A 26,401-nucleotide genomic window follows, 5' to 3' on the forward strand; every position below is an offset into this window, starting at 1 on the left:
TTGTAACTTGTAAGTTGTTTCAAGTTATCGAATTATCCATTTATCAATAAAATTTCTACGTTTGAAGTTTTAAATAATTAATTTTCTCTTAATGTAGCTTGTTGATTGTTTTGTTAGAATTTATGTAAATATAATATAAGTAATTAAATATATAACGCAATAAAACTCTCAAACTACAATGTAATAAGTAAAATAAGTTATCCAATAACTTAGGCAAGTTTTCCCTAATTTTTAGAATTTTTTTCAATTTTTTTCCTTTTTTATTTTTCTTTTTCAAAAAAAAACTATATGCAGTTGCAAATGCAAACAGCATATGTTGATCGCATGTGATCGCATATGCGATTTGACAACATTGATAATAATAATAAAATGTATCATTTACTACCAAATGAACTAACTTTGGGAACTGAGAGTGAAGACCCTCACCAAGGGAATTGGTTTTCGTGAAACTGGCTTTATATGGATGTCACCTTCATCGACTTCACCATCCACAATCACTACATCATCCTCATCTTCCTCCTCACAAATATCAGGTTCCACTTCGGTCGTACCTGAAGGTTGTTCATCCTTAGCAACATATCCATTCTCTGTAAGAATGGTTAAAACCCTCTCTTCCAGTGCAGAAAGAGCTTTTCTTCTAGGTATTTTGTTCCTTATCTGTAGTACCTTGACCAATTCATCACCAGCAATTTCCTGTGCGGCACAAATAACTGAGTTTGTTACCACCATTAATGAGATAAGTTATGATAAAGAATAGAAGAAAACACCCAATATTTATTCCAAACTATAGATAGAAGTTGTGATAGAAAAAGCAATACCAACTTTTTATCAATAAAAAGCAACACCCGCTTGTCATGGCAAAACTATAAATGGAAGTATGGTAAGAAAAGTAACACCAATGGCAACACCAAATAATGTCCATCTCACACATGATGCCAGTGCTTTTATCCAATAAGTTGAATGGAGATGAAATGAGGAAAAATGAAAATCAATTCCCAATGCACAGGTAAGCATTGTAATCAAACAAAAGAAAATAAGGAAATGGACAGACCCAAACCGTGACACATATAGAAACTAGAAGGAGAATAGGACAAGGCATACGACTTTGCATTTCCAAAATCAAGGACATAGATGCATAATCATGGAAAACTCATTCAACATGTTGATACCATGAGAAATTGTCAGGAATCCCAAAAACATTGAGTCTACTAGTATAAGATCTGATAAATCACATTCTGTAAATATACTAATCGTATCCCATGGCATTACCAGTATCATATAGTGTTAACCTAAGAATATAAGCATGTGGCTGTCCTAGTCCTAGTGTTGAGGTACATTGTGCCACAATGCATTTTTGTAAATATGTTGTAGTACAATAGCTGTAATACGAGGCAAAAGTTTTAATATCTAGTCTCTCAAGATCCCTAGAATCCTTAGGTTTCTATAATCTTCCTAGATGGGTGAATTGTTCATTCTTTGATTGAAAAAATAGAAGTATCTCTATTCTATTATACACGGTGTTAGAGCGAACTTTCTAATCCTGACCAACTTTCCCTTCTCCTCTTACTCCCTCCTAACATCTTCCAATTACCATCACCATAGTCAACATCCAAGCCATTGCCAGGCATCTTGCCCCCACTGCCAGCACTATCCTCATGCCTTTCTACAACCACCCTGTAAATGATGCCAATTGCTAGATTCATCCTTGGTGTTAGAGGATAGGATATGGTAAACGCAAATCTTCCTACTACCTATCTATAGCTATAAAGTTGAATGTACAATTTGTAAATTATATCTTGTCCTTTAAAACCCAGGGGTACATGTTTCTTGGGGCCAAATCTTCCTACTACCTATCTATAGCTATAAAGCTGTTCGTCCTTTAAAACCCAGTGGTGCATGTTTCTTGTGGCCCTCCAGTCCACCACACACAACCCTCCCCACAACCCCACATTAAATAAATTTTTTTTTTTAAAAAAAAAAAAGGAACTTTCCACTCCACACCAAAATAAAAAAAGCATGCATAAATATATAACAAAGGAACCATGAAAATACACAAGAAAAAATGCCCGAGTTGCTCAATAACCTAGAAAACTAGTAGTTTCAATAAGCATAAGGTTACAGTGATAGTGGTCCATTGATTGTGCAATCCACAAACGTAATCTCTAGGTCTTTCTTCAAACAAATCAGAACCTTGAAAACTAGCAGCCTTTACATCTATAACAATTCAGGCAATAGCTTCTAGGATCAGCATTTCATTTGTCCATATGGGGGTAGAGAGGCAATATGTAATATAACCAAATCAAAACAAAAGAATTTTGAATTAGCTGCATGCCTTTCACAAAGAGCAACCCAACAAAAATACTTCACCTAAGTTACTCTTTAGCCCGGACAATCGATAACACAACACGTGCAAATAATCCCAGGAGACTGATGCAATGGGGTGAGCACCACATGCTTATGGAGGTAACATATACATAGGGAGAGAAGCAACATATGCTTTAAACTCATTGACAAGTCTTTATACAAAATACTGTAATTGCTGTCCAAGATCATACATGATCAATAAAAGGATGCATCCAGGCAACGCTACTAGGCTGATCAAAGATCTGGAACAGGACCATCCAACATCCAAATTGGCATGATAGAGGATCTAGATTAGATCAACGATCCAATGACAGATCTGGCCCAAATGAGTGGTCTGATAAGTTCTTATGTTTTATTACTTAGTAAGATGAGAGAGTTTAGAGTAGCGATGGCTCGCGAAACAAGTTTCTCGTAGTATTTTTGTCACTTATTTTATGGGCCACTTTTCATGTATCAAATTATGTTTGAATAACACAAAATTGGTCACATTTGAAGCCTATTGAGTTAGCTTACAAACAAGCCCAAGATCATGTTATTCCGGTACCGTTTGAGTTATGGCCTATTTCCATAAAGCTTACATGTTTCAAAGAAATGTGTTTGTTCAGAATATTTTGGTTATTTTTAATATTTTAGTGAAATAAACGGTTAAGATTAGAAGCAATGGATGATTAGGATTATATTGGGGTTTCCTTTGCTTTTAAAATAGGTACAAAGGCACATAAAGAATCTTTTATGGATAGTTGTTGTGGAATAAAAACAAAGTTATTTGCATGGGTTATAGCATGTATTGCTTCCCTTCTGGTATGTGTTGCCTATGGAAGAAAAAGAGCAGGGGTATTTTGATTACTACCGTAAAAGCTAGTAGGTTGTTGGATATCAATCTGCAGTCCCTTATTTTTGGAGTTGTGAACAAACATTGTGGTTTGATCTTCAAGAAGAAAAAGGTACATATATAAATAGAGATTCTACGCTTTTGATTTGGTGTGCATCAATACACACTAATACATCAACTAAAGGGGGTGTCAACCAATTGGCTCTTGGTACCAGGAATTCTTTCCCGATTGTGTGCTTTTGTCCACTTATCTTAAAGGTTTTTTAATCCACTTCAATAAATTTCCATTATATATCAAAAGGAAAAAAAAAAGGTCACTTAATAACTAAAATATATGTTATGCACGTGTTTTTGTGTGGTTGTACTTGTGTATATATAAGCATGTAGGTAGCATAGATGCATATGCATGTATATAAGTATATAATGTACTTCTCGGAAAACATATATTTATAAGAAAACAATAACACAAGCCTTTATTCAGGCACCCGAGCCAAATTCATCAAAACCTTATAAGTTACAAATGAAACACCACACTCACTCAACTTGTACCCATTGTACAACCATCACAATCTCTATCCAATCCCATGTTTAGAAAAAGTACCCATCCATTCCAAATTTCCTCCACTAACCTCCATAACCATTTGCACAAAAGACCATATGCCTGTCTAATGTTTCCAATCCTAGTCTATCCATTATTGGTTTGCTTGCCCCTTACAATTTCACTAACTGATATTGATGCCCCAATCCTCCCTCTCTTTTCTAGTAGAATTATATTTGCAAACTTTCCAACCTATTTGCCACAAAAGACAAGTTTTTATAGAGATGAGATAAAATGAAAAAGAGGATTAGAGAATGTAGACTTAATCAGAAATACCCACCACCACAAAGACAAATATTATCTCCTACATCTCACCATTTTTCCTCTACACATTACGAACAAACTCTAAAGAAACTAAACCATATCTCTGGAGTCAAAGATACAACTTAGATATGGTATCTATTATATATCCCATTAAACAAATAAATGGGTACTGGAACTTTCTCACTTCTACTGAGCTTCCCCTCTTGCAATCCGGACACACTTCAAAGCATCTCAAAAATATACCTTAGATACCACGACTTTCTCAATAAAATCTCCAAAAAAAAGGAGAGCAGGGTACACAATAAACAGTTTCTTTCCACTAGTATTGTATCCTTACAAATAACTATGAAGATAAATGAATAAAATGGACATCCTTGTTGAATACCATTAGAACTTTTCAAAAAACATATTGGAGAACCATCAAGAAGTACAGTAGAATGAGTAAACAATAAACAAGCAATGATCCACTATTCTCACTTCGCTCCAAAAACCATCCTATGCAATAAACAGAAACTCCCAATCAATTTGGTCATAGGCTCTCCAAGTCCATTTTGCATAGAATAACAGAAATACCTACCTTGACCAAACATTTGTTTGCAAATCAAATACCATCGATAATTTGCCAATGATAATTTGCACTTTGTAAAGTTTCCTTTGTGAAGGATTCTTGGTTTTAATCAACCTATAAAATTTGACTACTGCATAGAATATGTGGTAGTTTTGAGCTCTCATTGCCAATCCCAAGCCCAGGTAAAGGAGGGATGCATCATGTTGGCAGCCGGCATGAAACTTTTACCACAACTTTTATCATGAATCCTGACAATGTGACATAAAAGGTTCCCTGATATATGGGAATAACTAAGACCGTGGCTTCTTTCAACTAAGCAGCTAGGACTTTGGCTATCATCTTATACAAATAGCATAATAAATTGGTTTACCTGAGGTCCTAGACTTCAACCAACCCTTATTCCTTCGAGAAGAGATCCAGTATCAAGATAAGCCCATATATTACAGATTTATTTTCATTTTGTACTGAGGTTTAAACATTTAGACAACTTCCTGGATATTCAAACACGTGTAGAGAACAAAGTAATGGTTTAGTGTCATACATGCCTTTTCTATAAATAATAACTTTACTAAACCAAACAAATTTTCCATGCATATATGTAGATCGAATTTGATTTATACCATTTATTCGATTGGCAGTATATGCCAAAAAGCCTGCAATGCACATTGATGCAGAGATTGATAAACAATTGCAGAAAGGATGATTACAGCTTGCCAAATAAAAAGGACAGGATAAAGGCTTGAGAGTTGAGACTCTTGCTGCATTTTCCCCATCATCCAAAAAGGGTCATCTGACCTCTCTTTACAAGCAATGGAGGTTCATCTCAATGATAATAAAACCAACTTTGTTCTACAATTTTCAATCCTTGTGGACAAATTCTGCAGTAGAATGTAGATAAACTATACCATGGAAATGAAATGAGTAACATGAAACAGTGGCCACAAACATGTGGATAACTGAGAAAGATCATTCTTAAATGGGTAATAGACATATAAGAAAAAATGAGCCTTCCAAAGAAAGTAATGACATAAACCATACTTCAACATGCCTATATAGCTCAGGAGGAGGCAACTTAATTGCTTCAAGCATCTTTGGCTTTCCACACATCTTAACCAGAGCCTCCACCTCATTGCATATTGCGCGTACAGCAACCTGGTAAAGTAAGAGGATAAAGCTCAAGTTCTTCTCTGTATAAAAATAGATCTAGAAACACTGAATTTTATGATAAAACTTCATTACATATGCTGCCAAAATAATATCACAAGTTCGGAAGATCAATTTACATAACATGTGTCCTTTTCTATCGATTGATACACATCTTTCTCTATGATTGTTGAAGAGACAGTTTCATGGAAAGAAACCATAAACATTATATTATCATGCTTCATTGAAATCCTTCAGCATAATATCATTCCCGATCTCAGAAATAAACCAAACATGGTTGAATTTCAAAAAGCGTTCAATGTCAAAATCAAGATTAAGTTATTAACACAAGTATAGATGAACATGGCACTGATACAAAGATACCAAATTACGTTTCATTGAAATTACATTGTGGAAAGTGTATTATTTTTATTTCATTGTGAATGACCGGAATATATGGAAGGTTTGGGAGATTTATCTAAGATCTTGACAGATAGACACGAATCCACCCATATAGCTATCTATAGTATGTACAGCTGTACAGCTGTACATGTACATATATACATATCACCAAACAAACCCTACGAGAAAACCACAAGGTTACTTATCTAACAGCTTGCATCAGATCAACAAATGGAAGGGTTACTCTAATGCAGATATCCTGAAAACCGCAAATAGTCACGGGTAGCAAAATCCTATAGGGCATAAACTGTAGGGAAACCAATATCAGTTGCACAATAGGCATTCCATGTTACCCATGGTGTGCCTACCGGCCGTTACATAACAGTAACGGTGGCAAAACAATCCGGTATGATTGATTAGGCTGATTGTGTTAGTTATCAGTTTTCAATTAAGACACTAACCTATGGATCCCTTTCGACTCGATATACAGTTTCTCCTTCAAAAAAATCCACGAGCACCCAGGTATCACCCCCCATTGGGACTCATGTTATATTCCTCAAAGGCTCCCTAGGAGAAAACCCAAGTGTCCATAATGAATGATTTAGTCAAAGGACTAAAAAAACATGCAGACCAAGTGTATGCTCTCAAATTGAGACCATAAGAGCATTCCTTTAGCAGATCCACGTTTGCTGTGCACAATCACATGTATGCACACCCATGTACTAATTTGAGTACCTCCAGCAAATAGGACAAGACCTAACCAACACGGCTTAAGTAGTCATCCAGTACCATGACAACCTTCCTTATGCACCACCCACGTACATCACCAGTTGCCAACACTTATTCTTATGCCAAGGAACTGCTAAGCTAAATCCCTTGTGCTATTGACCTAACTAATGCACATGGATTGCCAGAATAACATCAGTGAACTCAATGAGTTTAATCATTTTATGCAGTTAAGAACAAACATATGAGGAAAAATAAATAAAATGAAAATGATTCATGTGATGCTAAATGTGTGATGTGGGATGACTACAAGCAAAGGGAACCGCAGAGATTGGCTATTCGAGGGCACAAAACCCACAATCACTTGGGAGATCTGATTTCGATAATTAATTATGTGATAATGCAGTTTCTATTATAAATTAGAAATGTAAAATTTACCTCATAACTGCAAATAAAAGTAAGTCAATTGCAAGTTAAGAGTCGCATCAATTTCAGTTACCACCACACCAACTTCTATGAACTTCAATACAACAACGTAGAACTTAGCTGGAACCAATGTTTTAAATATCGTTATCATGTAAAGTATCGCACCCTTGGGAAACGGATAAATATCAGTTATTGCATGAGATATATCGGTTGTATCGTGTAATGTATTGCTATTGTTGGGAAACAAGGAAACATTGGGAAATTGGTCGAATTTTTCAATGAAACTTCAGGGATCATTGAAAAAGACATCAATACATACTTCGAAATCAAAATATTACAAAAAAAAAAAAAAAAAAACACGTAATAGGGGTTTCCTTTGTATGGGATCTTAATATATGTACTTTCCAACTAAACTGATGCAAGTATATTCAAAGTCTATTCATATAATTTATAAATGTAAGAAGACATGTATGGAAACACAAGCAATATATTCAAAAGCAAAAGAAGAATCACTAGATCAGGTTACATACATGTTTAATTTTGTGTTTGGATACAAATATTGCAACTGATTTGTGAAATATTGAGAAATTTTGATTTTTCTCAATTTTTCGTAACTTGGCCCATCTCCCTCAAATCTCAAAATCGAAGTTCCAAATCCATGATTTTTCATGGAAAACATGAAGAATTATAGATTTGTAACCATTTGACACTGGTTTAACATGATTTACAACAAAAACATGGATCAAAAATTGAAAATGCTCACTGGATCAAATAGGTGGGATATATCGGCACTACCTGTGTGTTTCGTATTGCACAAGTGGGATACATGATATATCCATCTAGACTTTCACTTCAAATGCACTAATGAATTCTAAAGATAATATGTGGGAGAAGAGGAAAGAAATTGCAATCAAGATCAAAAGTTAAAAATAAAGATCAAACAGAAAATATTTAGCAAAATTTGGGTTGCTAGTGTTAAATAGAAAGGCTAATACAAGCCTGCTGAGTAAAAAAAATGTTTCAAATACATACAACTTCCTTAGATGTAAAGCCAAGTAGGCTTAACAACATTCTAGCTGTATTGTCAATTTTATTTATTTGCCTTACATTTACGGCAAATTTTTGCTCTTGAGGGAGTGTTTCTTGCAGAAACAACTTTAACAGAAAAGTTATTGTGAAATTAGAAACCTTGCACTAAAAGTAGTAATAGAATATCCAACCTCGAATGACCTATCACCATCAATAAGCTCTATGTGAGAATGCACTTAGGTTGATGACATCACAAGGGTGGCAACCCTATTATCCCAGGGATTATTAGCATTCCCAAGCATGGTCCCTAATACCATGTGTAACCTCAATCACAATTCAGGCAAACATCTAATTTGATCCCTTGTTGAAACATATTTAAAAGAACCATGAAGCAGGGCCATCGTAAAAGAAAAGAAACTTTTCAAACCAATGATATGCACGGCTGACATGAAACCTACAAAACATGCATATCAGTCAGCAGGAAATTAAAGCAGCATGCAAGAACACATGATAGAATACACAAGTGCCATCCCATGAGAGACTGTTCAGCTTGTCTGACCTCAATATGAAAACAGTATGCAATAGAAAAATGCTTGTAGGAGTAAATTAAGATTAGCAACTAGCAACACATACCTGCCCAACCTCCACAGCTTGCAATAACTTCTCCTCTGTAAGAAAATTGCAATAGCCCTGCAGAGAGCAAAAAAGCACTTGTAAAATAACTTTTTAAGCATGCAAGCTACTATATCACATCCTAGATCAAGTACCTCCTAAAAGAGTGAGTTATGATGTTTTTCAGACTCTGTCCTTTTCTTTACATGGGAAAACTGAAAGCAGATATGATCTCAAGAATGAGAACCTCACTTTCTTGGCAGTTTTTCCTACTTTTAGTTGGTTCTCCTACTTCCAGTTCCAAACTTGTAAACCATGTTGCCAAGAGCATCTTGGTACAATCTCACTAGGCTAGGGACTTGCACTTAGAAGGCGAGACCCCCTAAGCCAATAGTTGCACAAAGGACACCTCCATTTGGTGATCTTTAGCTGTTTCTGCACCCACTGTATGCGGAAAGCAACCCCCTTTCCAATGCACCACCCAAATTCACCAAACACAAACCAACCCTTTTAAAATGATCTTTCAAGGCTCTAAGAAATCGCAGAAGAATTGCTGGAAATCCACTCTTCCAAAGAAATTTGGATATTTTACTCCATGCATTCCACCAACATACAAGCAGAGTTTGATCAGCCAATTTCAGCTCAACACTTTTCGTAAGGACTGACTTAATTTTCTTATTGATTGACTTGAATGGATATATGTGGAGATAATTTTCTCATTGATTGACTTGTATGGATGAATGTGGACTTAATTTTCTTATTGATTGACTTGTATGGATGAATGTGGACTTAATTTTCTTATTGGTTGACTTGTATGGATGAATGTGGACTCCTCTTTAAACGTCTGCAACAACAGCTGAGCTTTAAAGCAAAAACATGCTTGCATACATGACTAAAAACATTGGGCCTAAAATATCCTAGCATGTCTCTTGCACCTTATGCAAGCCAGAGACAATGACCTGAAGTGGCCCCAGTGCCTCAGATTACATAACTAGCAACCAATGGGATAACAGGTAAGGTTTGGTAAAGAGGCATGTGCCTCATACCATAAAATTACATAAAAAAGTTAACAACAGTCATAATAGTTAAAACGGACCCATTTTGATATGGAGTATGATTGAATGTAGAACAGAAGCATATCAATGTTAGGTATTTCACCCTTCTAGTAAAGACCTATATTAGGGTACATGGAACGTCAACAGAAAAGGAGCAATCAGGATCAACCTCTATCATCAATATGGCACTATCTGTCCCAGCTAGCAGTAAGTCCAATTCTGACTTTTCCATCTCTCTGGTAGTTGGGTTGATAATAAACTTATCATCAACTAGGCCAATTCGGACCCCAGCAATTGCTTTGGAGTTTGGGACTTCTGAAAGAGCTCTGCATTATTAGACATAAGAAGAGATAGCATATCATTTATACAAGCAGCTCAATTAATACAGCCAGCAGTAAGGTTATAATCACACACAAGCACACATTCACCCCCACACTGCGTGCATGTTGCTATGTAGTTTGAGACTTCAAGAAGAGCTTTGTATTATTTGATAAAAGAAGAGAGCATATCATTTATAAGGTCATCACGCACACAAGCAACCCAACAGGGACAAACACGCACCCCACCCACCCCCCCAAAAAAAAAGAGAAAGAAAGAAAGAAAAAAAAAAAAAAAAAAAAACACACACACACACACACACCCCCAAAAAGCACGCACGTATGTGTTAGACTTACACTGCTATTCCAGCTGCTGTGACTGCCAAAGAATCAGGAGAGTGCAAACCATCATAGCTCAAAACCTAAAATTCCAAGGACAGCATAACAATGGGTATTCAAAATACAAGTATGTGTGCATCACAAAAGCAACATTTGACGAAGCAAGTAAAGCTCCCAAGCTTACAAGAAATGCTTTTTAAGGGAGTCATGACAATCATTTTCTAAATATAGATTAGAAAGAACTTGTTGATGATCAAGCTCTATTATAAAGAAAAAGAAAAACTCCAGGTTATAGGGCATAAGTGAGCGAGCTTGCTGAACTAGAAAGGAAACTATCCTTCTAGGCTAGTTGAGAACTGAATTTCCACCACTATTTATTGTCAATTCCATCCAATGTTTTAAATATCGTTATCACGTAATGTATTGCACCCATGGGTATGGATACATATCGGTTATTGCATGGGATATATCAGTTGTATCGCATAATGTATCGCTGTTGTTGAGAAACATGGGAACATTGGGAAATTGGTCGAATTTTTCAAGGAAACTTCAAGTATCATTGAAAAAGACATCAATACACACTTAGAAATCAAAACATTACAAAAAAAAAAAAAAAAAGTGCACATAATAGGGGTTTCCTTTGTATGGGGTTCTAATACATGCACTGTCAAATTGAACTGATGCAAGTATATTTAAAGTCTATTCATATAATTTATAAACGTAAGAAAGCAGGTATGGAAACACAAGTAATACATTCAAAAGCAAAAGAAGAATCACTAGATCAGGTTACATGTTTGATTTTGTGTTTGGATACAAAGATTGCAACTGATTTATGAGAAATTTCAATTTTTTCCAATTTTTCACAACTTGCCTCATCTCCCCCGAATCTCGAAATCGAAGCACCAAATCCATGATTTTTCATGGAAAACATGAAGAATCATAGATTTGTAACCATCTGAAGCTGATTTAACATGATTTACAGCAAAAAAAAAAAAAAAAAAAAGGATCGAAAATGCTCACCGGATCAAATAGGTGGGATATATCGGCACTACCTATGCATTTCGTATCACATAGGTAAGATACAAGATATATTGTAGGATATATAGGTCGATATCGTCGATATTTAAAACACTGATTCCATATACCATTCCAGGTATAAACCAATTAATAGTTCACTATGTGACTGTCCAGAGTGTGATGATTGATATACAGGCACTAAGGAATTGTACATGCATACATTGACTCAAATTAAGCAGGCCAAATTGTTGGAGCTGCTGTATATACGTCATCATCAAAAAGTCACATTGCTTGAACTGTCCTAATCTCTGGTTAGTATGTATTTGTTGAATCTGGGAAGTTCACTATTTTTCATTTTGACTCTCAATTATCTATCATCAAGTTAGGAAACCAAATCATTGTAATTTCCTGATTATGGGCCATGTAAATTGGCTCCCACGATTTTGGATGGTTTACAATAACATGTACACAATGTGTACAATCACTTAGTGACCATGTATCAACCATCACACCCAGCTTAATGGCCCTGATCATCAAAGTTCCTCTCATTTAGAATCAGGCCCATCATAGTTCAGGAAGCACTACTTCGGAAGTGTGAAATGACGGGAACACATCAGATTCCATGAATGAGCATAGATATCAAGGAATTATCAGTATAAAATTGCATTACAGCAGTTGTCAACAACATAGTACTCGGAACACATAAAAGATAGATTTGCAACTGATGCAGCAGCAAGGGACAGAACTTGAAGCATTAATAAGCAGTTGAATGAATATTTGACATTCTTGGGGATAAAAAAGAAACAAAAAGGGTTGAAAATATAACTATTCTGATGGGGACATCACGCGCACACGTACGCAAGGAGGAGGGCCCCACCATCGATCTGGATCGATGACGACGTCTAAGAAGGACCTCCTAGTTAGAGGACTGCGTTTTGGTTCCTTGGAGTGGACCCATCGGCATGTGAATCCCACCATGGGTTCTCATGATCGTGGCTCACTATCTTAAATAATCTAGTACTTTGGGTTTTGCTTATTATTATTATTAGGAATATCATAAATGGTTTAGATTGTTTTGATTAGTTGTTATTTTTTATTACTTCATCTCCAAGTAATAGGTTGCGCACATGTCATGAGTTTTGGGGTATAAGGTTTTATTATAAATAGGCACCCCTTGTAGTCTTTTTTTCTCAATGAAGATTAATAAAATTGTAGTGTTTTTCTGCTCCTTTAAATTTCTAAGTTATGGAGATTCAATTGGATACGAAACCTTCCCTTCCTCGAAGGGCTGACTATCGTGATGCGAAGCCACACCCATCCCGATTCGCCCCCACCTTCTTTCATCCATGTTTCTCTTCTCCTACAAGCATTCCATCTGCAAATCCATCAATATTTGCAGGCGTTTCCCCACCTACAGCAGCTTTCCAGAATCTGGCCCTGCAGAAGGGCTGAAACTTCGACGGAGCACCACGCACAAACCGTGCACTGAATCGAGCTGAGATTTGGGGATTTTGGAGTCCATCCCTGGCCAACCAAGGCCAAGGTGGCCTTTTTTTGAAAAGTGAGCCCCACACACGTGCGGCCGAGATCACACGCACGTGCATCTGGGCCATTATTGTTGTCCACAAGTGCGGTACTTTTCCGGTTTATCTCTCTCATCTCTTTCACCCCAAATCCTTAACACTAACCCTAAATTACTCAAATCCCCAATTTCATGCCCTTTCTTCAACCTTAGGGTTCCTCGAATTGAAATCTGTGAACCCCTTGGATTGGGGAATTATTTCTGTGCATGTGTGGATGAATTTACCCTCCTTTGATTCTTGTTTGGTTTATAATTTTGATTGATCCGGCCCTAGCATGTGTAGGCCTGGATCCACATAAGATTCCCCTTGATTAAGTGTTTGAACTTTTGTGTGAGATGTGGAATTTTGTGTAATTGTTTCTAAACTAGTGTGTTCTAAAACCTGAACATCTAGCACATCATAGCTGAATTTCATGTCCTGCATCACATTCAGTTGCCTAGATAGGAACTAGTGGTAGAACTACAACCAAGTGGCGCATAGAACATAAAGCAGCCACTAAACAATTACATGATCAGTTCTTAAATTCACATTTCTATTATTAATCCCATCATTCTCCATGGATTAATGCAGGGGCATTTTCACACCGAGCTCGAGTGGGGTAGCCCATGGGATGCGGGGACACACTCGAGGTGGGTGATCCATATGATTTGGGACCCACGGGGGAGGTCTTGTGTTCGAGATTCCTTACCGGGGGTGATTAAATGCAGGGGCATTTCACATCGGGCTCAAGTAAGGTTGCCCGTGCGATACGGGGACACACTCGAGGTGGGCGGCCCATGTAATTTGGGGCCCACGAGCCCACGAGGGGGGTTTGGCCGAGGTCCTAACCCATGAGATGTGGGGCCTGGGCTAGGAGATAAAGGGATTAATTCCCCATACTCTAACAGTTCAAGCTTTTAGAGCAAGTGGTTAATTGTCCTGCATCAAATTGGTAGCAGAGCGGGAGGTCTCGTGTTCGAGACTCTTTACCAGGGGGATGATTAAATGCAAGGGCATTTCACACTGGGCTCGAGTGGGGTAGCCCGTGGGATGCGGCGACACACTCGGGGTAGGTGGCCCATGTGATTTGGGGCCCACGAGCCCACAAGGGGGATTCGGCCGAGGTCCTAACCCATGAGATGTGGGGCCTGGGTTATGAGATAAAGGGATTAATTCGCCATACTCTATCAATTCGAGCTTTTAGAGCAAGTGATTAATTGCCCTACATCATGGATCTTCCTCTGCATAAAATATAATATAGCCATACCATACATTGACAACAATCCATACAGCCATACATTGACAACAATAGATATACTACATTCTGATATCAATATTTTTTGAAGATTGATAAATTTGTATTAACAAAACCTGCAAAAAGCACGGAAAGATTACAAAAAGCCCTAGAGACCGAAAAACAAGCTACAAACCACTATCATTTACAAGACGAGGATTTCCAACAAAAATCCATCCCTTGACAGATTCCACAATAGATATACTACATTCTGACATCAATGTTTTTTGAAGGTTGATAAAATAGTATTAACGAAACCTCCAAAAAACAAGGAAAGAATACAAAAAGTCCCAGAGACGGAAAAACAAAATAAGGACCACTATCCTTTACAAGACAAGGATTTCCAATCAAAATCCATCCCTTAACATATTCCACAATAGACCCTACCAGACAGGCAGAATCGTGAAAACGCCGGCTGTTTCTTTCACTATCATTTACAAAAAGCCCTAGAGACCGAAAAACAAGCTACAGACCACTATCATTTACAAGACGAGGATTTCCAACAAAAATCCATCCCTTAACAGATTCCACAATAGATATACTACATTCTGACATCAATGTTTTTTGAAGGTTGATAAAATAGTATTAACGAAACCTCCAAAAGGTAGGGAAAGAATACAAAAAGCCCCAGAGACAGAAAAACAAGCCAAGGACCATTATCCTTTACAAGATGAGGATTTCTAATCAGAAATCCATCCCTTAACGGATTCCACAATAGACCCTACTGGACAGGCGGAATCGCGAAAACGTCGGTTGTTTCTTTCACCCCAAATTGCCCACCAAATAGCTAGAAGCATCAAAAGCCAACTAATTCGGTAGCGCCTCCCCCCCCCCCCGGCGCCAAAGCTCACAAGAGATCCCTAACCGAACCTGGCATGATCCAAATGTCCTCAAATTCTGTTAAGAGAAGCTCCCATACCTTAGCCGCACACGGGCAACGGATGAACAAATGGGCTACAGTCTCGGCGTCCTTAAGCACATGTTCGAAATGTAAAGAGAGCGCTTCTGAAGATTTTATATGGTCAGAACTCTATTCCTCCCCACCTATAAAATGAATGTTGCTACTTTAGGAGGCGCTCCATAGAACCGAAAATGGAAAGACATCTTTATTTAATTCAACTCCCATTGGGTTCCAAACTTAACTTTCCTAGCTTAATAAACAATTCATTGCTAGTTTCACTGATTATTCTTGAGTGATATAGAGAATATCTTGTAATTAATCACATGGTGGAGAAGAAGAAAGGAAGAAGAAAAGGGAGAAGAAAGACAAACTTTGGAGAAAGAGTTGTATTGAGAATTCTCTCCTCTCAGACCCCAATTATATTTTATTAACTTATTCGCAATTAATTGGTATAAGGTTTAGATGATGGTGATGATGATCACATGGTGGAGAAAGAAGAAGAAAAGAAGAGGAAAAGGGAGAAGAAAGAGAAACTTCGGAGAAAGTGTTGTATTGAGAATTCTCTCGTCTCACATCCAAATTATATTTTATTAACCTTATCCCCAATTAATTGGTATAAGGTTTAGATGATGGTGATGATGAATGAACATAAAGAAATTGTGTCCTGAAGGAGCACCAAGCATACACACACAACCCCTTATAGATGAGACTTTACATACATATAAAATCCAGTGTTTTAAATAGCGTGTAGAATTGTGTTCACCCCTCTATGGCATGTAGTGTAAGGTACACAAGTCTTCTGTTTTTTAATTATAATAATAGGGAAAATATGGTAAATAGTAAAAATAAAATAAGGCCTAGAAAAAATATGCTTCATTTTTCAAGTAAAGGCATGTTCAAAACAAGTTATCATTTATCAAAAGCCAACCCACCTATATTCAATCCAAAAAAAAAATCACATTAACAGTTTTGGCAGGAAACAAATAACATAACAAATATACACGATTCTTTTTAGGAGCTTTAGTGGGGGAAAAAAAAAAATTTGACAAGTAACCAAGTATCACAAAATGAATAAATGTGTAGAAGTTGTGTAACCAAATGTGGGACTGGATGGGTTGGTTACCAGACCACAAAATAGAAAACAATGGACAGCCACCACAGAGAAATTAAAAATAAAAATAAAAATTAGGCTTATCCAACCATCACATGGGCCACAACATAGAAAACAGTGCACAACCAATCAAAAACCACCACTGTAGCGGGGTGACCTTCATGGTGGACTGGATAGGTTGGATGGCATGCCATACACACCACAGTAAGCCCCACCCCCCTACGAATGAGCCTCCCCTCTGACAAAATTGTAGACAAGCTCCAGAGAAGGAAGAGACTCTCCCCAAAACATGAAGCATTGAGGCTCAAAATCAAGGTGTAGCCCACCCAGAAACTCAAATAGATGTCGTTGTCTATTTGCTTCTTGAGCTCTTCGAGAGTGGAAGTAGCTAATTTGCTTCTTGAGCTCTTCAAGAGTGGAAGTAGCTAATTGACAGTGATCAAGTTCCTCACACTTCTGTGGAGAGCTGCAAAATATTACTCCACAGAAGATTCACTGCATACTCGTGACCCCTCTATGCAACTAATAGACATGAGCCATATCATCCAGGGTTTGAAATGGACATGTTACTTAACGTATCGTTCACCACCGATACCATCAGGTACTGCCCTGTACCACCCTGTATCAGGTTGTTTCAAGCCGATAAAGGGCCAACAAACCCATATTGTTCATGGCCGATAACGGTAGATATCATCCCACTAAGAATATGCATTGGCAACTTTATCCCACAATTCTTTGGTTGTTTTTAGGAGCATCAAGCCATGACTAATGCTAGGATCCATTGAATGAAGAAGCCAGGACATAACTGTTAGATTGTTGCTTTCCCAATCATCATGGGATGGATCATCTGCTGCTAGCTCCTTATTACCCATAATGTACCCTGGCTTTCTCTTGCTACCAATGAACATCGTGCCAGATTGAGACATTCAAGGTAGTTGTGGCAATTGAGCTCAACAGTGGTGATCATAAAACCCTACATGGTGAGCTGGTTGTGCGGGCCCCTTAACTACCCCAGTTCTCTGATCGTATGAACTCATATGATCTTCCCAAAAGAAACGCCAACTTGCACTGACAATGTGATGAATGAAAAAATAACAACTATTACATTTACTCAGTGACAGAATCTATATTCCGACAACTCACACATACTGTAGCACGCTGTTGTCGTGGTACTCTAGCACAGTACTTTAGCTCGTATTATAGAACGAAATTGCAGCATATCACTATTGCGTAGGTGAGGAAAAAGAAAGAGGGTAGGGGTGTGGAGATCTTAATGCTCCATGGAGAAGAAAGAAGAAGAAAAGAGAACCTTTGGAGAAAGGGTTCCGTTGAGAATTCTCTCCTCTCACACATTAATGATATTTTATTAACCTAATGAACATAAAGGAATAGTGTCCTGAGGGAGAACCAGAGCATATACACACACACCCTTATAAATGAGATTTTACCTACATATAGATCACAAAAAACTCAGATGCACATACATCTGCATGCACTCTACCTTCCTCGATATGTCATTTGAGGGAGAAGAAAACCTCATATGACATTGTCAACCCCAACTGCATTTTCCAACCAGCAATCTTGGAAACCAATAACTAACCCTGAAAGAGCTTTCATGGACAGCATGGTCATCTAGATTGGACATGGATCTATAGCCTAACTAAACAGAATAACCACCTTGCCTCTCATCAGCAATCATGACAAGTAGGCAAGAGTAATAACTTGCTTGGATATGCTGCCAAAGTTAAATTAAAAGGAAATGCATTCTATGAGATGTTGAAAGATTACAGATCTCATCATATTGTCATCACAAATCACTATTGCCAAAAAAGGACATCTTTGTTGTTAAGTAAATAATAATAATAATAATAATAATAATAATAATAATAATAATGAGGGAATAACAACACTAGTTCATACACAACATAGTAGGCTTCATCTGAGAACAAGAATGAATGTCTAAAAGGTTGTGCAACTGTAGATCGAAATACAAGAATATTGTGTTCTTCTCTTACTTTGGTTCCAGTTCAGTATCAATCAGTTAAAAGGATATTGAAAGCAGTGGAACTGAATAGAAGCAATCCTGTGCAAAAAGGTTCACTTTGGCGGAAGTGACAATAAAGAAAAGATATCCATCATTTTATTTTTTTTCTTTTTGAGCTACGTACTCGGAAAAAAAAAAAAAAAGAGGGGGGTGGGGGTTAACTAACCATGGATATCTATCCACTAAAAAACCAAAAGATACAAAAATAAACATTGAAACATTCAAGGGGAAAAACGAAACGTACCCAAGATAATATCTGAGTTTCATGGTAGAAGCCCTTCGGCATTGTTGGACGCAAGGGTCTATCTATCAATCTACAAGTAAGAACCTGCATACAACAAATATAGAAATTAATCCTACAGATTTCTAAAATATAAAAATAGCATCCTTTTCATGCTTCCATCATTTAACCAAGTTTTTCAGTAAAGGGGGCAAAAGAATATCAGGTAGTAGTTCTAGAATTATTATCAACGCATTATTTATTTAAACAATTGTGTTAAAGTGTCGCCTATCTTGTTTAAATACTACAGACTTTGTAGAAATCCTTACAAGAGAAATCCATCCATCTACTCTTTCTTTTTTTCAAAAAACAACCAAAAATCATTGAAACAGCAGGCCAAAACATGTACAAGAAAAGGAGAGGATGAGAAATCATCCCTACCAAAGCATACAACCAAGACACCTAACCATCACCAAAGTTTTTTTTTTTTTTTTTTTTTTAAAAAAAAAAAAAACAATGAAACAGCCCAAAAACTAGCCAAAGACCCTAATCACCTCTACAACAAAACCAATTTGCTACTATGAAGGAAAAAAGATGATCTTCTAAGCTCTGGCACAACCATGGCTTCGCAGCAGTCATAGACTAAACTTTCCTCACAATCATCTCTATTGAAGCCCCTTCATCTTAAATTTTGTCGTTTTCACTCATTTCTAAAGTCCTCACATAATGGTGTACAGCAGCGGCAACCAGAAAACACACCCTGACTCCCTTGGCATATTAACCATTTTGTTTAAGGTCTATATTCAGCATTGTTAGCCAAAAGGACACAGCTGACACTACATTGTAGCCGCATCCTCCTTTCATGGATGATTATGGCACCTGGCCTAACTGCCTTCAGACATGCTTTCTCAAACCCAAACACCATTGTTTCAATCTTGAGGCAGACATGATTTCAGGGTGAAAGTGTTCTCTTTCCATTAGTTGGCCAACAACCTCCTAACATGAATCCCTAAGGAAGCCTCCCTTCTCCACTACCCCACGTCCCATTTTCAATAGTACCTCAGAGCCATTGTAAAGCCTTTGAATACAAAGGATTTCCCTTGAAAGGATTTCCTCAGTGCCACATGCATCATGACAAGACATCAGGATAGATTTCATGCTTGGGCTTCCCAAGATAATTAAAAAGCACGATTCCATTTTTGTGGTCATGGACTCTTTCTCAAAAATGCCTCACTTTCTCTCATGTTCAAAAACCTCAGATGCATCCAACATAGCCAAGATTTTCTTTGAGGGGGTGGTTCGGTTACATGGTTTGCCTAAGACCATAGTGTCTGACAGGGATGTCCAGTTTACTAGTTATTTTTTGAAGACATTGTGGTACATACTCCAATTGTCGTATGCCTACCATCATCAAACTGATGACCAAAATGAGGTTGTGAATCGAAGTCTCGGAAATCTACTACGATGTTTAGTGGGTGAACACATTAAAACTTAGAACTTAGTCTTGCTTGTCGCTGAGTTTGCATATAACAGTTCAGTTCATAGGTCTACGGGTATGAGTCCATTCAAGATTGCTAGTGGTTACAAACATATATTGCCCATAGATTTGTTACCTATGTTAGTCGCCCATAGGCCCTTAGAGCTAGTCGATGCATTTTCTTATCACATTCATGAGTTGCATGCAGAGATTAGGAGGCAGATAAATGCTAGTAATGAACAATACAAAATTTCAACTGACTTACATCATAGAATTCAAGAATTTAATGAGGGTGATCATGTAATGGTTGGGATGAGGCTAGAATGATTCCCACAAGATGCTGTTAAGAAGCTACAAGCACGCAGTGTTGGACCATTTAAGATTCTAAAAAGGATTGGATCCAATGCATATGTGATAGATCTTCCATCTCGCATAGGGATTAGTTCAACATTCAATGTGGAGGTTCTAATGCCTTGTTCAAGCCGTCTCATAGACCCTAACTTTGTTCCAAACCATTGGCCAATTTCTAAATTTTCTTCCCAACCTACACCACCTATGCCCACTATACCCAAGAAAAGAGAAGAAATTGAAGGAATTGTGGATAAACAAAGTATTTCCACTTGAGACGATGGATTTCAGAGGTACTTGGTAAAGTGGAAGAATAGATCATCATCCGACTATACATGGTTAACAAAAGCGGAGTTACAGAGGCTAGATCCGGATTTGTTATAAAAGCACAAGAGTTTTATCTCGCCGGAGTCGAACTCTTCTCAGCTGAGGAGAGTTGATGCAAACATCAAACCATTCAAAATATATCAACGCAGGAGACATGCGTTACCCGTGTCAATATGGTTAGATGACGGGTACGGGTCGGGTCTCTAGAGGTTGAAAACCTTACACATGTGTTCGTGACATGTGTAAGTTACTTGAAGGAAATATTTTGACCGTTGGATCGCGAGAATGGTGTGATTGGACCGTTGGATCGTCACGGCCCACTTTCATTGCGCTATCATTGGGGCCCATTGGGCATCTTCTATTTGAGTTTATCTTATGAATATTTTATTTATTTGAGTTTTGAGACAGTGCGCGCACGATTTTTTGTGCAAATTTCTTTTTTTTGAAATTTTTTTTAGTTGGAGTATTTTGGTCATTTAATGTAATAACAAATTTATAAGGGCGTTTTGCCCTAAACCTAAATATGTTATGTTATGTATATGAAAAGAAATAGAGCTTTTGCTTCTTCAAGACCGGACGATTCCGTCTTCGACTTCCAATGATTGGAAGAGGATGTGAGGCCCAAGGAAGTGATTTCTCATCTTCTCCTTCTCTCTCCTTCTTTCTTTTCTTAAGGTATTCTCTTCTTTAAACGTTTTTTCTTCCTTTTCTTCTAAATTCTCTAGATCTAGAAGTCGATCCTTTTTCTTTTCAATTCAAATCATTAAATCTTGAAAGATTTTCATTCCCACATTTACATATTTTGATATTCTTCATATCTCAAGGCCTTAGATTTGAAGAACCATCAATTTTTCTGAATTTTTCAAATTTTCCAATCCAAAAAATTCCTATTTCCTGGATTAGAAAATCCACTTGGATCGTTACAAGGATTTATTGCAAGACAAAAGTCCTATCTTTAGCCGATCTAACTAAATTCAGATTTTAAGGTTCAATACAACATGTTTGTGATGGATGATCATGATTAATGTTGAATGTTCTTTATTTCCTTCTTGCTTTATGATGTATAATACTGAATTTTATTGCCAATGCTTGCATAAATCTGCCCATTTTAAATACCACCTTCATTTGTTCTTGCATAAATCTGCCACTTTCAAATATCACATTCATTTAGGGTTGGATTAGGTCGTCCTACACCATAGGCTTATGAAAAATGGCACTAGTTAAAATTAAAAATAAACTACTCCCATGGTGACTTTAGATTAAAAAGGTTCCTATGTACAAACGTAGTCCACGCACCTCATGATCTTTTGCCCTCCCTTCTCGTTTGAAGAAACCGCCACTAAAATTATTTAAAGCCAAAAGAGGTGAGGTGGACAAAAAAAAAAAAGTATTTGAAATAATTTCTCAAAATGAAACAAAGGGAGGTTAAATATATCATACCTTGTACGACCTGCAGCAGAGAAGCGCTCTTGATAATTTACTGAGAGAGGGAAGAAATCAGAAGGTTCACTTGGAACATCGGCCAAACAAATAGATGTGTAGATAATCTGCAAAAGTCAAAGTAAAAGGATTTTCACTTGCAAGGACTGTGTTGTGGACCCATCGAATCAAACTCTTCAACCATAAAATCTTAATAAATTCACCTCTAAATAAATAGGGAAAAACTCTATAGAGTAGCACCAGTGTATAGAGCATAAATTGCAACAAATGGCATTCTCAATGAAAAAAACTATTGAGATTTTTTTTTTTTTTTTTTTATGAAAGGTAATGAAAAAAATTATTAAGAAAGCACAAAAGGCGCAAAGCAATTATAGCTCAGAGATGAAAGACCAAGCATTTCGGTCAAAATCCTTTAAACATGAAACCCACCTAATTACATCCATCTTTGCTTTTGAAAATACATCCGCCTCCAATCCACTCTTGTTTCGAAAGCAAGGACTGATTCTCTCCCACCAAAATTGAGAGTTGTTTAAAGGCTTAAAGAACAGGCTTCTTGGTTAGAATTGGAATATAATGTTACAAATGTTTCATCCCTTGCCACAAACAGAAACTTCTCAACTATTAACCCACTTCAAGAAGGTAAAACAAAGACAATTTATTTCAAAGGCAAAATCAAACAAAAGGGAAGACACTCCACATACAAATTTGGTCATTGGTCCCCAAGGAGATAAAACTCTAGATTCGAGATTTAAATTAATGCTCATAGTTCTCCTCAATCCAGTTAGCTACCCTCCAAGGGTGACCAGCAGAACAAATTCTTTGAGTTCCCATTTATAATACAAATAGCAGTGAAAAAGCTTTGGATTTCTTTGGCCCGCAACTTTTAAGACCATGGTGATTGATGTTCCTCAAGTTCAAGATTATCTCCTTTCAAACTACTTTGCTTTATTTTCCAAATAAGATGTTGCTTTGATTGCAGTTGTTTCATAAGGAGATAACTATGGATGACACAAATGTTAGAGTGATAAAGTCCCTTGATATACATTGATACATCACACTGACAGTTCAAGCTTTTAGAGTAAATGCTTATTTGACATGGTATCAGAGAGGAAGGTCCTATGTTCGAATCCCGAGAGCAACAAATATGCCTCGGTAATATATTATTCTCCCACGGAGGATCAGGAAAATCAGGTCCGGCCCAGGGACCAGGAAATCAAACCCGGCCTGTTTATGGTGTGAGTGTCCCTCCACCCTTGTCAGTATGTTCTCACCCCGCACGTGCGGGGGGGTGTTAGAGTGATAAAGTCCCTTGATATACATTGATACACCACACTCTGACAGCTTAAGCTTTTAGAGTAAATGGTTGTTTGACAACAAATTCACTCTTTGTTATGGTTCTAGAAATGGAAATTAATTATAAAGCATTACCTTAAAATTTGCTAGAACTAAACATTAAAAAATCTAAATAATTTTGTAGCAAGTAATGATGGAACCTTTTTTTTCAAAAAAGTAATGATTAAACCACATCCATTCAAATTGCTAGCAGCAATGAGCATATCATCATCATCATAGCCTTATACCAACAATGAACATAATTAAATAATAAAAAGATTTTTAAAAATAAAAATAAAAAAACAGAAAGGTAGTTTGAATATTTCCGTGGTAACTTCCAAACCAAAACACGGAAATATTACTAGACCGTCTAAAGGGCTAAAATTTGTCTTTTGGTGCCTATATCAGTTCCAAGTAAATGATAAACACCCTGCTGACATCCACTGGGTGTGCCTTTTACATGTATGCATGTGAAGCTCATTTTGTTAAGAGAAACTTTCCAACAAATGAATATTCCAAGGACTACTAGTTGAGCACTAAAATAAATCCCTAACTAAAAGAAGTAATATGCATGTGAAAGAATCTATTTCTTACACAGGAACATAAACCATGCCTACATAAAGAAAACATAGCAACTTACGGTTTCCCCATCAGTTATGGTAACAGACCCACTGGCTTGTCTTCCAATAAGACCCGTCTCAACCACGATCTGCAATAATGAATAGGAGCCGCGTTTACATGCTTGGAATGCGCATCTGATAATGATATGGACAAGCAGTAACGATTGAGGAATTCTAAGAATTATATACTTTCATGATTTTCCAGCAACAAAAACATAAGATAAGCTTACCTGAAATAAATAAAGGTTTCCAGAAAATCAATCAAGTTTCATGGCAATTGCTAGAAGATATCCAGCTCTAGACTCTTTAGATTAGTGCTTTTTGCAGTTTTCAGATCTCATGAGGAAACAAAACCAACTTTTCATAGGAATCCATGATGAAGAGCTTGAGGACCCCAGTGGTCTTGGCTCCCAAGCAATTCTAGTTAATGTTAAGTCTAGCCTACTCTGTTGACATTGATGGGTGTGCCTCTTGTAGGAGTACCATGTTCATGGATGATAGAGGAAGCTATTAGCATCCAGAGGATGTTGTTTGCAGATCTTGATTTAGTCCATACTCCATATACCTCAATGGAAACTTCAGACCAAGCTAGCCTGGATTGGAGAAGAATAGTTTGGCTCTAAGAAAGCAAATTTTCATCACTTAAAAAAAGCATATGGTCAATTCACAGAATCAACATGGTTCATCTTAAAAACATGTGAGCATTTTTCTTGTCAACCAAATAGACTATTGTGATTCCAGGAGCTGGGAAATTCTGGAAAGTCATAGTTCCAAGATTTCAACAAATTCCGGGAATGTAGCTTATGATACCAAACAAAGCTTTAAAAAAACAAAAAAGAACTCCAAAGAATGAAGAAAAGTGGAATTATATGAATCCTGGTGGAGTACAGTGGAATATACCGACATGCATATCATGGGCATGACAATCCAGACCATCCAAATTGTGGCTTACATTGTGATGTAGTGTGTAGCCCAGAAACCACACTGATCAGACAATTCAACCATCGTGAACAGTGCCCATCAAATGGATCAACAAAAGAAAATGGTAAGCTGTCCAAATTCAAACGGTTGTGGTGGTCCAATCGGCTTCTTTTTTGGTATAAGCCACATCAATAGCACGGCCCACATTTTGGGCGGTCTAGATTAACATGCATGCTCGCCACATGCACAGATGTTGCATAATCATGAACAACCATTCTCTGTCAATGATAGTATGATGTAGTTTCTACAATTGAAGTGCCCATGAAACTCAAAAATAGTACCATAAACTTCCAAAACAAATAACATAACAGATAATGAAATTTCCTCCCGCAGTTTTCATATTTGCATTCACATTTTAGAGCTGAAAAGGGTGTCTATATCAACAAAAAAAAGGGTGTAAATATCATTTCCACATAATAAAGTTCCTCAAATTTTCCCAGAAGCTCGATGCGGAAGAGAGCATGGATTCGAGAGGTAATGACTCACGTGTCTGTCTCCGACGGGGATCTTGACGGAGCATGGTCGCGGTGCGAAATTTGCCTTGTCGAAGGAATCGCTGGTTCCAGGTTGTTTGGAGTCCGTCAAAGCTTTGGTTCGAAATTTCTTAGGGTTTCTGTGCAAAATCGATGAGAGGGAAGGGAATGGAAGGGTTCTGGAATATGAGAAGGCAGGACAAAAGGATGAGAAGGAGAGGCTTCGATTGCGAGGGGGTTGTAAAGAGAGAGGAGAAGGTCTGCCATGGAAGCTAGGGTTTGCTAGCATTTTTCTGGATTTACCCTTTCTCTTCGGCGCAGAGAGAGTGACAGTGAGAGAGAGAGCAGCTCTGGAACTTTATCCGTCCGTTTTTCTCCCTCTAAAAGAGGTTTTGAAGAGATTTTTGAGATCAAGTATGCAGGGCGATTCGCGCGAGGGCATATTGAAGTAGTGAATCGCATCGCACGTGCCTGCTTGGCAGACTTGTGAGAGATCAAGGCCATTCATCCTGTGGGGCCAAGGACGATAATTTTTAAACTGGTAAATCAAGACAGTCCACCTTCAATGATCTACACTCG

The 26,401-nt window shown here is 37.4% G+C and overlaps 1 protein-coding gene across 3 annotated transcripts in view; it reads right to left on the reverse strand.

The window, feature by feature from the left end:
- The window catches only part of LOC131249216 (probable polyribonucleotide nucleotidyltransferase 1, chloroplastic), a 97,288-nt gene extending 71,100 nt beyond the window's left edge, over nucleotides 1–26,188 (reverse strand). For 2 of the 3 annotated variants that reach the window (XM_058249848.1, XM_058249847.1), the window contains exons 1-10: nucleotides 25,836–26,188; nucleotides 24,389–24,457; nucleotides 22,417–22,523; nucleotides 22,273–22,315; nucleotides 18,849–18,932; nucleotides 10,694–10,758; nucleotides 10,189–10,345; nucleotides 8,986–9,042; nucleotides 5,665–5,778; nucleotides 427–693 (exon numbers count right to left, since the gene is read on the reverse strand). In XM_058249848.1, coding sequence (XP_058105831.1) covers nucleotides 427–693; nucleotides 5,665–5,778; nucleotides 8,986–9,042; nucleotides 10,189–10,345; nucleotides 10,694–10,758; nucleotides 18,849–18,932; nucleotides 22,273–22,315; nucleotides 22,417–22,523; nucleotides 24,389–24,457; nucleotides 25,836–26,111 — 1,239 coding nt within the window. In that variant the 5' untranslated portion in view covers nucleotides 26,112–26,188. The remainder of the gene's footprint in view (nucleotides 1–426; nucleotides 694–5,664; nucleotides 5,779–8,985; nucleotides 9,043–10,188; nucleotides 10,346–10,693; nucleotides 10,759–18,848; nucleotides 18,933–22,272; nucleotides 22,316–22,416; nucleotides 22,524–24,388; nucleotides 24,458–25,835) is intronic. The other variant, XM_058249849.1, reaches the window with a different exon arrangement.
- Between the last annotated feature and the right edge of the window lie 213 nt (nucleotides 26,189–26,401).

The sequence above is a fragment of the Magnolia sinica genome, chromosome 6, assembly GCF_029962835.1.
Source record: "Magnolia sinica isolate HGM2019 chromosome 6, MsV1, whole genome shotgun sequence".
NCBI classification, from domain to species: Eukaryota; Viridiplantae; Streptophyta; class Magnoliopsida; order Magnoliales; family Magnoliaceae; genus Magnolia; species Magnolia sinica.